This window comes from Aquarana catesbeiana, linkage group LG02, assembly GCF_042186555.1.
Source record: "Aquarana catesbeiana isolate 2022-GZ linkage group LG02, ASM4218655v1, whole genome shotgun sequence".
NCBI lineage: Eukaryota > Metazoa > Chordata > Amphibia > Anura > Ranidae > Aquarana > Aquarana catesbeiana.
Window position 1 is genome coordinate 302,323,499 of NC_133325.1, and position 14,594 is coordinate 302,338,092.

The following is a 14,594-nucleotide window of genomic DNA, read 5'->3' on the forward strand; positions in this document are numbered from 1 at the left end:
TTGCTCTGTGACAATATGCATGCTTCTGTTTTTTGTTTTATATTCTGCCTCATCTTTGCCCTTCTCCAGTTATTGAGCAATGTTCTTTCTGATGTCACTTGCGCATGCGCATACCAGTGGCTATTCATGGCTTGATCTGTGTGCCGTCTGTCATTTTCCAGACTGTGCCTCCGATGCCATGGCTTCATTTTCCAGTGTCATTGCATTCCTGCAATCCAGCAAGACTACATCCCCCTTCAATAATAATATTCAGTGTTCATGCATGAGAGCTTGTGCTTTTGTGTACTGGCTACATGGATTTTAAAAATGTGTATGGCTGAGTTTACTACTGCATTAAAAGAATAAATGAAGGCAGTGTGTTAATAAACTTGCCAGCTTATTCTAAAAAGTTGAAAAGTCCGCTCTGGATGAATTGATTGTAAAGATGAGAAACGTTAAAGAAGTAGGATGGATAATAATGAATGGAAGTGAGGGGGCGCTAGTAATCTAGTGATGTGAACACAAGAGCTTCAACAATAACATATAATAGACAAACGCATAAACAATAATAAAGTGTCACATGTTTGGTATTATTATGATTGATTAATAAAGCAGTCCTTTGTGAAGTCCATTAATTATTCAGTGATAGTTTCATAAACATGATGACACCTTCACCATATGGCAGTAAATCTGCAGAATACACCCGATGTGCATGATAAAGATTTCCTACTCGTCAGATGAATATGACCTCTTTTTTTTTTAAAGTGGAGTTCCACCCACTTTTGAGAGGTGGTCTTAAATGAAAGACTACCTCTCCACCCCTCGTTTTTGGCTAGTTAAACAATTTTTCTTTCTTCTAAATGACCTTTTTATGAAGTACAGCCTGTACTTCCTATCCATCCAGTCATATCCACAGGACGTCATATCCTCTTCTTCGGTGAGCCCCCCCCCCCCAATGTCTTCTGGGACCTGTATATCCCAGGAGACAGCCGGCCATTCATAAAGTGCCGCGCGACTCGCGCATGTGCAGTGAAGCCGCAAGGCTCCACTGCCGGTCTCCCTAATTAGAACGGCGGCGCCTGCACCCGAGCGGATGGCCTGGGGGGGGGGGGGGTTGGGGCACCATTGCAGGCTCCCTGGACAGGTAAGTGTCCTCCTTATTAAAAGTCCGCAGCTACAGTGTTTGTAGCTGCTGACTTTAAAAAATATCTGTGTGTGGAACACCGTTTTAATTAAAAAGAAGGTCAAACAGCGCTTTTAGTGGGTATGGTCTTAAGACTTGCTTGAACATCAATGGAGATAACAGGAGATTGTTTATATTCACCTCTCCTCCATGATACCCATCAAAAATAAGAGAAGGAAGGGTCCATAGTATGAAATTGTTTTAATAATTAATAAAAACAAGTAACAGAATGCCTACTTACATTGATATGTGCCTTCCCGGTGTCTTGCCGAATAAGTTCCTTCGGCGGATAGGTTCCCCCCTGTACTGCGCAGGCGCAGCGCCTGCGCAGTACGTACTACTGTCGGCCGCCGGAGATAGCCGAAGCTCAAAAGCTTCAATCAGCTGTACACGGCGCCTGCGCTCTGGGTCCAGGTTCCTTCCCCTCTATCCAAGTGGACCTAGAGGGGGAATCTAAAAGTGCCGAGCGCAGCGAGGCCGTGCCCGAAGCGTGGCGAGCGAAGCGAGCCCGCGAGGGGCCCTCTTACAGGCGCCGTGTACAGCTGATTTTCAGCTGTTCCGCTTCGGCTATTTCCGCCGGCTTCTACTGCGCATGCGCAGTAGAGGGGGGAACTAATCCGCCGAGCGGAACTTTCTCGGCAGAACACCGGCACTGAGGATAGCCCGCATGTATCACCAAGCAGGAACCATCACTGCCTGGCTCGCGCTCATGGGTCGGCATGCGTTCCACTGTTGTGGTTGGGATAAAACCCGAAGTTCGGGACCCGGAAGTAACGTGACCGGTATGCGCCTCAACGTACGTTTTTTGTTTTCACAGTGTCATCAGGAAGCGTTGTTGGATCATGTTTCTTGAGTGTGAATGTGGTTTTCATTTGGGAAAATCGTGCATATTATGATGAACCTTGTTTTAATATGTCTGTCAAACAGCAGGTATGGATGACCTTTTACGGGCTTACAAATTCTAGATGACTCAAGCATGACAAATTATTTTTCATAATTTCTATACAAATGTTAAAATGAGAATTTAACTGTGTGCAGCCAGCTTTAGTTCAGAGCAGGGTGGATTTGATTTAAATCAACTCGATATTAAATCCATAATTTTTAAAGAGCAACTGTTGTCTCTGTCCCGCAGTGGCTCCTCCTCTGACCCGCTGTTGACTCTCCGACAGTCCCATTCACTTTACTGGGACAGCTGGTGATGCAGCGGTGACAAGGTGAGGGACGTGGCGGCAGCAGGTGAGTGGATGCCCACTAACTGGCACTGTCATGATGGATCTGAAATAACAGGTGCTCTTTAAATGCAAGGACTTAGTCTTGCTGGTAGTTACAATCTTTAATATTTGCAAACAAAATGAAGGTTTCCTATTTAAAATAAGCTGTCAGGTTAGTAAATATTCTCTTCTCTTTTATGGCCTGCTGCCATTTCACTCCTCAAGGGAGGAATAAAGCACTTCAAGCTATGTGCAGAAAGATCACAAGATGTATAAGCTGTTTAGAAGGTTTCACTATGATTTTTACTGCTTGTCCTTCCTCCTCCACTTAGAGCGTGGTACAGATGTATTTCTGTTCAAAACAATCATACAGTTTGTAGTGTGCATAGATTTGCAAAACAATTGGATCAAGGAATAGTTCTGAACTTTGTTTTATCTCATGGTTACTGTGAAATTGTGTGAATGCATCAATGCAGTGCATGTTATCTCAGCTTGCAGAGCTTGGATTCATTAAATGAGATTACCAAAAATGTAAAGATTTCATGCTGAATAAACTAAATTTATTAATGTATCTTAAATAGAAAACTATCTTTTAGATAGATTTTTACTCCAAAAGCATTTTATTAAAATTTGATAAATATAAAAAAGCTTTTATTTATTTTTTATATCAACCCTTGTTCAAAGCCTGATTCACTTTTGTTTCCTTTTTTAGGCAGGAACACGTGCAAGCAATATGTCTTCAGAAGCATTCACTCTGGTTGCGCAATCAAGATTTGATTCAAAATGGTTGAAAACAGACCTGCAGGTAGTGTTGTGTTTTTTAATTCTTTTATACTTTATGTTGTTATGTCTTAATAAAAAAAAAAAAAAAAAAAAAAAAAAAAAAAAACCAAAACAAATATATATAATTTTAAATATAAATTTGTGTCATCCTCCGACTGCTGCTCCCCATCTACACATTTGCCAGCAAATTACTGTGTGAATACTATAGCAGCAAAGCATTGACCTTCTGACACAGAAGGTTGATTTACTAAGGCTACTTTCACACTGCGGTGGTGGGGGCGTTGGCTGTAAAGTGCTGTTATAGCGGCACTAATCTCCGCTAGTGGCCGAATAAAGGGTTAAAAGCCCCCCGCTAATCTCTGCTGCTGAATTGCTTTACAGGCGATTCGGTAGCGGTGCCCATTGATTTCAATGGCAGGGGTGGTGGAGGAGCGCTCCTCCACCGCCCCAAAGATGCTGCTTGCAGGACTTTTTCGATCGTCCAAGCGCACTGCCCCAGTGTGAAAACACTCTGGCTTTCACACCGGGACTGCAGGGGAGGCGTTTTACAGGCACTATTTTTAGCCCTTTAGCGCCTCAAAAACGCCTCCAGTGTGAAAGGGGTCTAAAGGTTAATACTGTAGGTGTCTCACTTTGCAAAGTGAAGTTGTACTTTTGCAAAGCTTAAAGAGGAAGTAAACAGCTTTTTTTTTTTTTTTTTTTTTTTTTTTTTTTTTTTTCAATATTTACAGAGAACAAAGGGTCTTCTTTCCTAGCACATAGTAATGTTAGTAACTAACGTTTCGCAAGTACCTTTTCGTTTAATAAACGTAATTCTCTTCCTGGAATCGGCTGCTCCATCATTTGATATCTGACTCCCCTGTGACATCATTTCTGCCCTTCCTCGTCCCCCTCTGCCAGAGTCTCGCACAATCGCGCGCTATTCAAGCCTCTTTTTCAATTACCATTGCTACGGCAACCAAGCTCCTCCATTCCTTGCTATGGACGTCTGTGAGATGCCCTGGTACACGCCCCCTGTGTGACCTCTGCAAGTCACAAGTAGAGAACCAGGAAGCTAGGAAGGGAAATTATCGCAAGCCTTTCTCGCTGTGCCATTCTCGAAGGAAATTACAGACCCGACACTGCTGGTAAGGAAACATCAGACACCGTGTGCCTTGAATCAGACGACTAAATGCGCATGCGCAGGTAACGTAAAAAAAAATTACAGGATGGATTACAAGACTGTAAAAGTAAATCATGTTTCACAGGCAGAGATGAATAGTGCTAGTTAAGTAGATTAGAATGAGCAAAAGTTGTAATGGAGAGTTTACAACCACTTTAATCTGGAATTCTATGGTTTTCTATGGTCCAGCTACAAGATCAGCCCCCTCTGTCAGCTAGCAATGGCTTCAGGGGAGAGGAGGGAGCGCAGACAATGGATGGCCCAGAGTGAGCCTTTGGGTGATGTCACCACTCAATCATTTCAGGTGTTGTCGGAGTGCTCTCTCCTCTCCCCTGTAGCCAAAGCTAGCTGACACAGGGGAGTTCACCTAACCAGATTAGAGCAGGCTGAAAATGGGTAAGTATATGCATCCTTTTTCCTTTCAGGATAGTATAGGTGTTAGAAGGGGTTGGGAGCAGTTTTAGGATTTAGTTTGTGTGTTATCCGGGAATGCTACTTTAAAGTGATTATAAAGTCTTGTTTATTTTTATTGAATAAAAACAAAAACATGTTATACTTACCTGCTCTATGCAGTGGATTTGCACAGGGCAGCCCGGATCCTCTTCTTCTCGGGTCCCTCTTCTGTGCTCCTGGCCCCTCCCTCCTGTAGCGTGGCCCCCACAGCAAGCAGCTTGCTATGGGGGCACCTGAGCCGAGTCACAGCTCCCTGTGTCCATTCAGTCTCTCTCTCACTCACACTCACACTCACACGCACGCACGCACACACACACGGCTCAGGTAAGTATTAGGGGAGCTGAGGGCGACTGCTGCACACAGAAGGCTTTTGACTTTACAACTCCTTTTTAAAGTGGATGTAAACCCACTGCCATAGTGGGTATCTCTAAGGATATACATGCCTCCTGCATTTATCCTTACCTGTCAAATGTCTCCCCTCTGTTATGAGACCCGGAAAACTGCGGGTGGGTCTGTTGTCCGTAGCTTGGTGGGTGGAGTCGTGATGTCAGTAGACTCCCCGCCCACCTCTACACTCCCCTTGTCAACATGCATTTTCTCCTGTGTATTTCTTACACTGAACTTCTGCTATGATCTCTAACATCCAGTCAACACCAAGAAAAGTCACCACATGACTTCAGCATGCCCAATCATGCTGAGGTGTGGAACAGCCAATCCTGGGAGAGCTGGAGAAGAAAGGAGGAGGGGATCTGCAGTACACAGAATGTGTCTCTCTCAGGCTAGTGCATGAGATATGTAAATCACCTCTCACTCACAGCAAGGGGGAGAAAGGGGCTCCTATTTCTCTGTCTGTCCATTTTTATCTCACTGAAAGATAATCGGATTGCTCAGAGCTGTAATAATTCTTTGTAGCAAGACTGGGCACATATGACATGAAATCCTATACTGTACAAGGTGCAAGCCTTAACATTTTTTTTTGCAATTTCACTTTTCAAATAACCAATCATGTGCACGAAAGAAAAGTGCATTCTTGCTTGCACATGATTGGATGATCGACATCACCACATTTCACCTCATTCAATGTGCGATTCGATCAGAGTGATCAGATCCGCAAAACCAATAAATAGCCATAACTTTCCTTCTGCTCAATTTACACCAGATTTGATCTAATCAAACCGAGCTGATTGTCCAGGGAAAAAATATCAATCATTTTGCATTTATCGGAAGCACTTGCATACTGTGTTCATGAATAAGATCAAATTTCAATTGATCCGAGTACATGGATAGGATACAAAGATATGATTGATAACAATCATAAGTTACTATTGTATCTTATCTATGGATCGAAAATCCAATTCCCTGTGTGTATCACATCGATGGAATGGGTTGTCGACTACAGCTTGATTTACTTTCTATCAGAGATTGATTCACAAAGAAATTCATAGTTTACTGAAGAGTATATAGCCACCATTAAGAGCTATGGCTTTTAAAAAATAAAATAAACAATAATACTCTCCTAGATGGCTGCAGCACCAATCCCAGCTGCAGCTGACCCTGCCACCTCTAAGACTGAGAACAGAGCGATCAGACACCACTGATCGCTCAGCTCTCGGTTTTCAGCCTGCAGAGAGCTGGTGACTCGGTCACCAGCTTCTATCTCTGCCCCTCCAGCACTCACTGAGAGCGATGGGCTGTGGAGGGGGTGGGAGTGGGTGGCTCAGGCTCTAATCGGCTCACCGGGAGGCTGAACCAGCTGCTGGGCCAGGCATCTGAAAGTTGATCTTTCCTGAGCCTGGACCGGCTGAGTGACGTCAGCGAACATCGGGGTTTAGCCCACTGTAAGTTGAAAATGGGTCACAGGGGAGCAGTACAAACTGAAATCCTGTGATCCATAGGAGTACAGGCAAAATGGCTTTGGCTATTCTTCTCCTTTTAAAGGTACACTTTTTTAAAGTGGTCTCATAATCCTTGCATAAACACATTTCCTTAAATTAGATTTTTGTTTAGCGGCTTTAATTGGATACATGATTTTTTAGATTTATATCCCCCCCCCCCTTTTTTTTTTCCCTTCAGAACTGGGAACAAAGTCAGCATACACTTCAGTGGTCATGCTGAAGTATGTCACTTCACACTTATTTAAAGTGTGAGTATTTGGTGTGCTTAAATCTTGGCTTTTTTTTTTTTTTTTTTTTTGCTCTGGTCCGAATCACATCCTGACAAATATCCTGTTCTTAGCCAGTGGAAAACCTCCCTGTCACTGTACACATTGCTTCTGAGAAGCCTTTTGTTTCGTTGTAGCTTAGGAACGTCCCATGTTTCCATCCAGTACACTGTCATTAGCAGGGTCCACCCTATGAGTGAACTGGTCTGTCCTTCTTTTGGCCTAGGGGGCCTACAAATGGACTCCTACTTTGTTGTTTTTGTAGCTAGTCACATCCAAAATCGGGATAAGTTTTTGAGAACTGGTGGTGGTAGTGGTAGTAGTAGCTGTTTCCCTTTCTTTCTTTTTCTTTCTTCTTTCTCTTTAAAAGTATGTAAACCCTAACAATGGACTTAATTCCTTTTATACCACTGAAAGTTTCTTATATCTGTTCCATAAGTGCAAAGAAGTGCCCGTGGATCTTCTCCAGAAGTTCAAAGCTGACTTGTGTCCTCTGCATTACATTGTTATCTCGAAAGACCCTTTTTAAAAGTTTTTTTACCTTTTGGACAACAGAATGATTTAGCCTTTTAAGTTAAGTAAAGATCTGAGTGTGGGAGTGGTTTACTACTTTAACAAAAGACATTTGACAGGGCTGACACCACTCAGTCCACCAGAAAAGATTTGAACTGTATTTCAGGCACAATACCAGCTATTTTAATTGGAATAAAACCTAGTGAAATGTATTGCAGAGATATACTGCATATTTTTTTTTAATTGTATGTATTTTTCCTTGACATACACATTTAACACTCCTCTTTCATTGTTTCCAAAGGTATATACATAATCCTAGTGTATATGAGCTAGGGTTCATCTGGCAACCATAAGGGCTCGTTCATACCAGCAGCTGTGTAAGAATGCATACACTTGTGCAGTAGAATCACTGTGGTACCGATACCAGGTTTAACACCCCCCCTCCCCCTTTTTACCTCAAGTGAACTTTATGGACAAAGTAGGTAAAATTAATAGCTGGATAGGCGCACTCCAAAAAAATTATCCATTTATTGTATCCAAATGGATATCAAAGCATCACAAATGGGTACAGACTAACTGTACAGCTGCTGACGTGTTTCACACCAGGCACGGTGCTTTAGTCATAGCAATGACTATGCACCGTGCCTGGTGTGAAACGCGTCAGCGGCTGTACAGTTAGTCTGTACCCATTTTGTGATGTGTTGATATCCATTCTTATACAATAAAGGTGAATTTTTTGGAGTGCGGCTAACTAGCTATTCATTTTTCCTATCAACCCTGTTGCAAACAGAGCCTGCACCGTACTTGATTGTGGAGACAGCTGAATCTAGGAGAGGTAATTACCTGTGAGCGGTGAACTTCCTCATTTTATTGACATAGTAGTGCTATTGGCGGCAGTGTTGCACAGCGCTGCACTAAAAAAAGTAGCATGCCATGCCAGTAGTTGTAGAATGTCTAAATGTATGCTTTACCCATGTTGTATATTTACATCCATGGTAGCAGTCGTATCGCTAACTTTTTTGTGTTAGGTTACACTTTTCCTTCATGGTAGCAGTAATAATAGTAACAGTTTTGCTGTTATGTATTTACACATATGTTTATAGCAATGGTGGTAGTAGTAAACAACTCAGTTGTTAAAAATATATCTGGTGACTTGACATGCTGTTTTCTTTCAAGCTTCCAGATACAGTTTGTCCCAGTAGTTCTGTGATATGTTGAAATGAATTTGTAGACATATACAGTTTCAGGAGCTGAATAGAAATCTACTTGTTTCCCCTGCAACCATCCGGTTTATATCTGGGGAAGCGGGTCTTCTCTAGGGTGCGTTTAACAACAAGCACTTCCTTATACCAGAGATATGTATTTTTATACAAGGTGATTTTTTTTTTTTTTTGACCTAGTGGCAAGTCTTTAAAAATCACTAAACTCTGTTTTTTTTTTTTTTTTTTTTTTAAATATATAATTTTCTTTAAAATACGCTTAAATTTGAAAAAAAATGACCACCTATTGTTCTTGGCCTCCTCCATATTTTTTTTGCTGCAGTGATCAGACTTCCTTATAGAGGGTGGCTACTTGCATTCTCCATGGTCCCACTGTATGTAGGAATGTAGCCACCCTCTTACTCGCTCCCAAGATAAGACTATGGGATTTGAGTTTTAGCTAGACTAAAAAGGCTATTGATGCTCTGTAAAATATTTTGTGCCTGCGGAGGCTGTGTGTAAACAGATTTTGTTTAAAAGAAAAATTTTGGGAGTGAAAAGTGTGTATTGTGCTTAAAGCGGTTGTAAACCTCCAAAAAAAAAAAAAAAACCTGCAAGACAAAGGCATAATGAGCTAGTATGCATCGCATAGATCGCAAGATCCACAGTGGTTCCCAACCTGGGTGTTGGGACCCCCTCAGGTCAAATGAAGATTTGCCAGGGGTCTCCGAATCCTGGGCTGTTCCTGAAGCCCGTGCTGCTCTCCCAGCCTTTTCACGGTTTTCCCTGGAGCCCGTGGCCGCCCACTCAGCCTCTTTGCAGCCGCCCATTCAGTTCACGGCCTGGCGGGGTGGTAGAGACTAGAGGTCAGCTGACTGGTGAGGAATGTGAAGTGGTAGGGGCTGGAGGAGAACCTATCTCCTGATTTCGGCATAGGTGTCACTGCTACAAGACACCACAAAGTCGGAGACACAGTGAGTAACACTACCTTTGATTATAGTTGCCATTAAAAGTCCCCACTACAGTTCTCAGATCAGCAGATGACCTTGATCAAGAGAACCCAAGTTAGCTGATAGAACTCCCCCCAGCATTGCCACTCATCCCATTCCCCCCACCAAGGAGTAAGAGAAGGAATAAAAATAGAGAATACATGGAAGGGAGAGGAAAAGAGGGGGAGGAACAAAAAAAAAGGGAGAACAAGAAAGATGGCTAGAGAGGGATGGGGAATAAAAACAAGAAATTAGGATAGAGAGAGATAAAAGGAAAACAAAGCGAGTGGTACATCCTAAAATGTACCATAAGGGGTTTTAATATTGTACGATTGGAGGGGACTCCAGGAGTGCTAAATTTCCGTGGGTTAGGGGCGCAAATTACTGGTCTTGCCTTGGGTGCTGACAACCCATGCGGGCCGTGGCTTCAGTGCCCATGAAGCGAGGATGTCGGCAGCAGCGTATATAGTAAATATCATCTCCTAAACTGTGCAAGTCTAGGAGATATTTACAGTACCTACAGGTAAGCCTTACTATAGGTTTACCTGTGGGTGCAATTGAAGAGGAAGACTTTACTTCCTCTTTCATGATTATGCTATAGATTTATCCAATTCAAAGGGGTAAAATGAAAGGTGGCACATTTCTTAAGTCATTTTTTTGTTGTCGCTCCAGATGTTTTACCACTTTTTGAGACATCATTACAAATGTGTCCTTATCGTCCCCTTATATACACTATATTGTCAAAAGTATTAGGACGCCTGCTTTACACACACATGAACTTTAATGGCATCCCAGTCTTAGTCCGTAGGGTTCAATATTGAGTTGGCCCACCCTTTGCAGCTATAACCACTTAAACTGTTCTGGGAAGGCTGTCCACAAGATTTAGGAGTGTGGCTATGGGAATGTTTTTTTTACCATTCTTCCAGAAACGCATTTGTGAGGTCAGGCACTGATTTTGAATGAGGGGGCCTGGCTCAGTCTCCGCTCAAATTCATACCAAAGGTGTTCTATTTGCTTGAGGTCTGGACTCTGTGCAGGCCAGTCAAGTTCCTCCACCCCAGACTTGCTCATTCATGTCTTTATAGACCTTGTTTGTGCACTGGTGTGCAGTCATGTTGGAACAGGAAGGGGCCATCCCCAAACTGTTCCCACAAAGTTTGGAGCATGAAATTGTCCAAAATGTCTTGGTATGCTGACGCCTTAAGAGAGTTCCCTTCACTGGAACTCGGGGGGCCAAGCCCAACCCCTAAAAGACAACCCCACATCATAATCCCCCCTCCACCAAATGATTTGGACCAGTGCACAGAGCATGGTCAATAAAGACCTGGATGAGCGAGTTTGGGGTAGAGGAACTTGACTGGTATGCAGAGTCTTGACCTCAACCCGATAGAATGCCTTTGGCATTAATTAGAGCGGAGACTGCGAGCCAGGCCTTCTCGTCCAAAATCAGTGCCTGAACTCACAAATGCTCTTCTGAAAGAATTGTCAAAGATTCCCATAGACACACTCCTAAACCTTCTGGACAGCCTTCCCAGAAGAGTTGAAGCTCTCATAGCTGCAAAAGGTGGGCCAACTCAATACTGAACCCTACGAACTGAGACTGGGATGCCATTAAAGTTTATGTGCGTGTAAAGGCAGGCGTCCAAATACCTTTGACAATATTGTGTATATTGTTGCCTAAAGTGTGTCCCGTGTAGGCTGCCCATTGAGTCATTGGCATGTGATTTATTTTTTTTATATATAATTAGGATGTGATTTCTATATTCAGTTACCTGCCCATCTTGAACACTGATCAATCTTAAGTATATTTGATTAGTATTTCTTAATGGTTGGGATTTCTAGGAGCCACCTGTGGGGCCTTTTAACATGCATTATCGCATTGAGGTAGCACGTTACACAAATATGCAATGCTGTTCACTTTGACCTACAATGCCACTTCAATTTATCTTAGCAAGTGTTCCTACTCTTGGGTACTGACCCTGTGCTGAGGGGGTGCAACAACCACAGCAAAGATAGCTAAAAGTGGTAAACTCTTTTTCACCTATTTCTACTAGCTTATAATAACTTACCTGTAGGTAAAATGAATAGCTCCTAAACATACACCATTTAGGAGATATACCAGTGAGCAGTGACGTCACCAGCACATACGCTCTGAAGAAACGGCATACCATGTCGTTTCATCAGAAGTCTGTGCTGTTAACTTTGACGCATGTGCGGGAGTGACGTCATCGCAGCTGGCCATTCAAGTGGCCACAGCCTGTAAACCCGGAATGAAGACTAGTTGAAGGTGGAAGCCTCTGCAGAGATGACAGCGCAGAAATTATTCTGAAACGTTACTACCACTTGAAATCTCCCTCAGCCATTGGTTGGGGACCACTAATTTTTGTAGCTGTTAACAAGTGTTAATTATTTTTCAGCTTGCATTTACTCGGGATGGTTTCTGCAGTTTGTGGAACGAGATGGTGAAAGATGGGGAAATCGTTTACACGGGAATTGAAAGCGCACAGAGTGGAGACCTGCCATCTAGGAAAGGTAAGTGAATTGACAACTTGATCAGAATTGAGAACTACAGCTGTGGAGGTTGCAAAACATATCTGGTTGCTATGGTTCTCAATCCATTTTTTTATTATTTATTTTATTTTTTTTTACATTTGTGTTTAATAACTAAACTAGAACTATTTTGAAGAACACTATTACCAGACCACAACCCAGTTTAGCACTGTTGCGCTGATTCAGTGTTCTCACAGGGGTTGAGAACTTGAAATCCCACAAGTGCACTCCTGCACTGTACTAGAACACATCCTAATGTGATTTTTGTGTACTCAGCTGTCTCAGGCATTGATCTTCTTCTAGGACAGTGTTTCTCATCTCCAATCCTCAAGGCACCCCAACAGGTCATGTTTTCAGGCTTCCCATTATTTTGCACAGGTGATCTGATCAGTTTCACTGCCTTAGTAATTCCCACAGCGGTTTCAACTGAGGGAAATCCTGAAAACATGACCTGTTGGGGCACCTTGAGGACTGGAGTTGAGAAACACTGTTCTAGGGTAAGACTGTGTGGTGTGTGTGGGGGTTTTTTTTTCCTTTTTTTTTTAAAATGTATTTCTTTGGGGTAGCAGGCTGCGAAATAAACGTACCTTGTATTTTAGTGCAGGATTCACATACTGTATAGTCACAAACTTTTAATAACCCATTCCTGGTTCAGTCCCAGGAAATAGTGACCCACATTCACTGGGTGTTGGGATTCAGTCTCCTTCATGGAATTTTGGAGCGTGTACTAAATTACCTTTGAAAGTAAGAAGGTGGCATTTAGTGGGCCACAACAGAAGCACACAGTGTTAATTGGGGCCCTTTCACACCAGTTGCACTATGCCAACTTGCCCCTTACCGCAGTGCATGGTAATACTTCATTGAAGCTCTGAGGTGCCATTAATTCTGAATGGCACTTAATTCCTCCCGTTTTACCTGCATTACAGCGCAATGCGTGACAATCCACTGCTGTGCATTGTGGTGTCCTGAAAATACAGCACACATGTTTTTTGGTCTGTTGACCAGCAAGTTTAAATGAATGGGCTGCGCTTAAGGAACAAGTGTTAATGCACCACCTCCAATCTGGCTGGTGCGAATAGGCCCAAAGACCTTTTAGGTAAACCAGTAAAGAAATAAAGAACAAAAGATGGAGAAGAGTGTCAGGAAGGTCTTAAAGTGACATTCTCCTTCCTAGTTTTGTTGAAATATGGTATATAAATATACAGATGGGTTTTTTGAGCTGTTTCTTTGTAGTATTTTATGATGCCAAATAATAAAACGTGCTTACAATGATCTCTTCTAGATGAAGTAAATGAAATCCAGGCCAGCTCAAAGAAGGATGATCAGAATGATAAAGAAAAGAAGGAGGAAGAGGACATACCAATACCAAACTATAAGGCCAAAACCATAATGGACAGCTGGGTGTGGGGCAGACAGCCAGGTAATAGGGGGTTATAAAGTGTATGTATATGTGTGTGTATATGTATGTATGTATGTATATATATATATATATATATATATATATATATATATATATATATATATATATATATATATATATATATATATATATATATATATATATATATATATATATATATATGTGTATATGTGACTGATATTGAGAGATATATATATATATATATATATATATATATATATATATATATATATATATATACACCTCTCCCTTTTAGGATGTTACACTCACATGCTACACATGTCTAGCAACCTTGTAGAGCACAAACAAAATGATTGGCTAGCTTGGCCAAAGACAAAGTCGTAACAAAGTCACAATGGAAATCACACTTTTTTTTTTTTTTTTTAAGTTGCACACGTGTGAATAGACACTAAAGCTGATTTGTTGTAAAAGCAAACATTAAATACATGACCAGGGTTTCCCACAGTGCTTTGGGTTAGTTTAAAGCCGAACTTCAGGTTCACTTTCCCCTTAAATAATTTGTTTTGGCCAAGAATTCTATTCTTTTTACTTTTACTAAGTGATTCGGCTGCTGCCAGCGCTGTATAAATTGTATCCAACATCCATCACATACAATATACAGCATTGTGTTCTGGCAGTGGTATAGGGAGCTCCTGTCTGCTGCCAGAACAAAATCGAGCGGGGGCTGTGGAGTGCTTCTCAACTATTCACAAAAAGCCTTGAATTTTTTCAGTAAATACAAGGCTTCCTCCGATTGGCCAAGGTGCAGACAGGCAGATGATGTCACAATCTCTACCCCAGCCAATTGGAGATGGCCTTCTATTTACTGAGACAGGAAGCAAAGAAAAATCTCCGCATACTCTATCCAAAATACAAAAAAAGACTTTGGTTCTTTAATGACTACATACTATGTTAAAAACCTTTTTCTGCTAGAGTTCAGCTCTAGTATCTAAAATCATGCAAACCATAACAAACAGAGAAATAAATACAT

At 41.9% G+C, this 14,594-nt stretch overlaps 1 protein-coding gene across 7 annotated transcripts in view; it reads left to right on the forward strand.

Annotated features, from left to right (window-relative positions):
• Positions 1–14,594, forward strand: part of HERC2 (HECT and RLD domain containing E3 ubiquitin protein ligase 2) — a 287,985-nt gene that overhangs the window by 16,258 nt on the left and 257,133 nt on the right. For all 7 annotated transcript variants that reach the window (XM_073614619.1, XM_073614626.1, XM_073614620.1 and 4 more), the window contains exons 2-4: positions 3,086–3,178; positions 12,051–12,165; positions 13,466–13,603. In XM_073614619.1, the coding sequence (XP_073470720.1) occupies positions 3,107–3,178; positions 12,051–12,165; positions 13,466–13,603 (325 nt within the window). In that variant the 5' untranslated portion in view covers positions 3,086–3,106. The remainder of the gene's footprint in view (positions 1–3,085; positions 3,179–12,050; positions 12,166–13,465; positions 13,604–14,594) is intronic.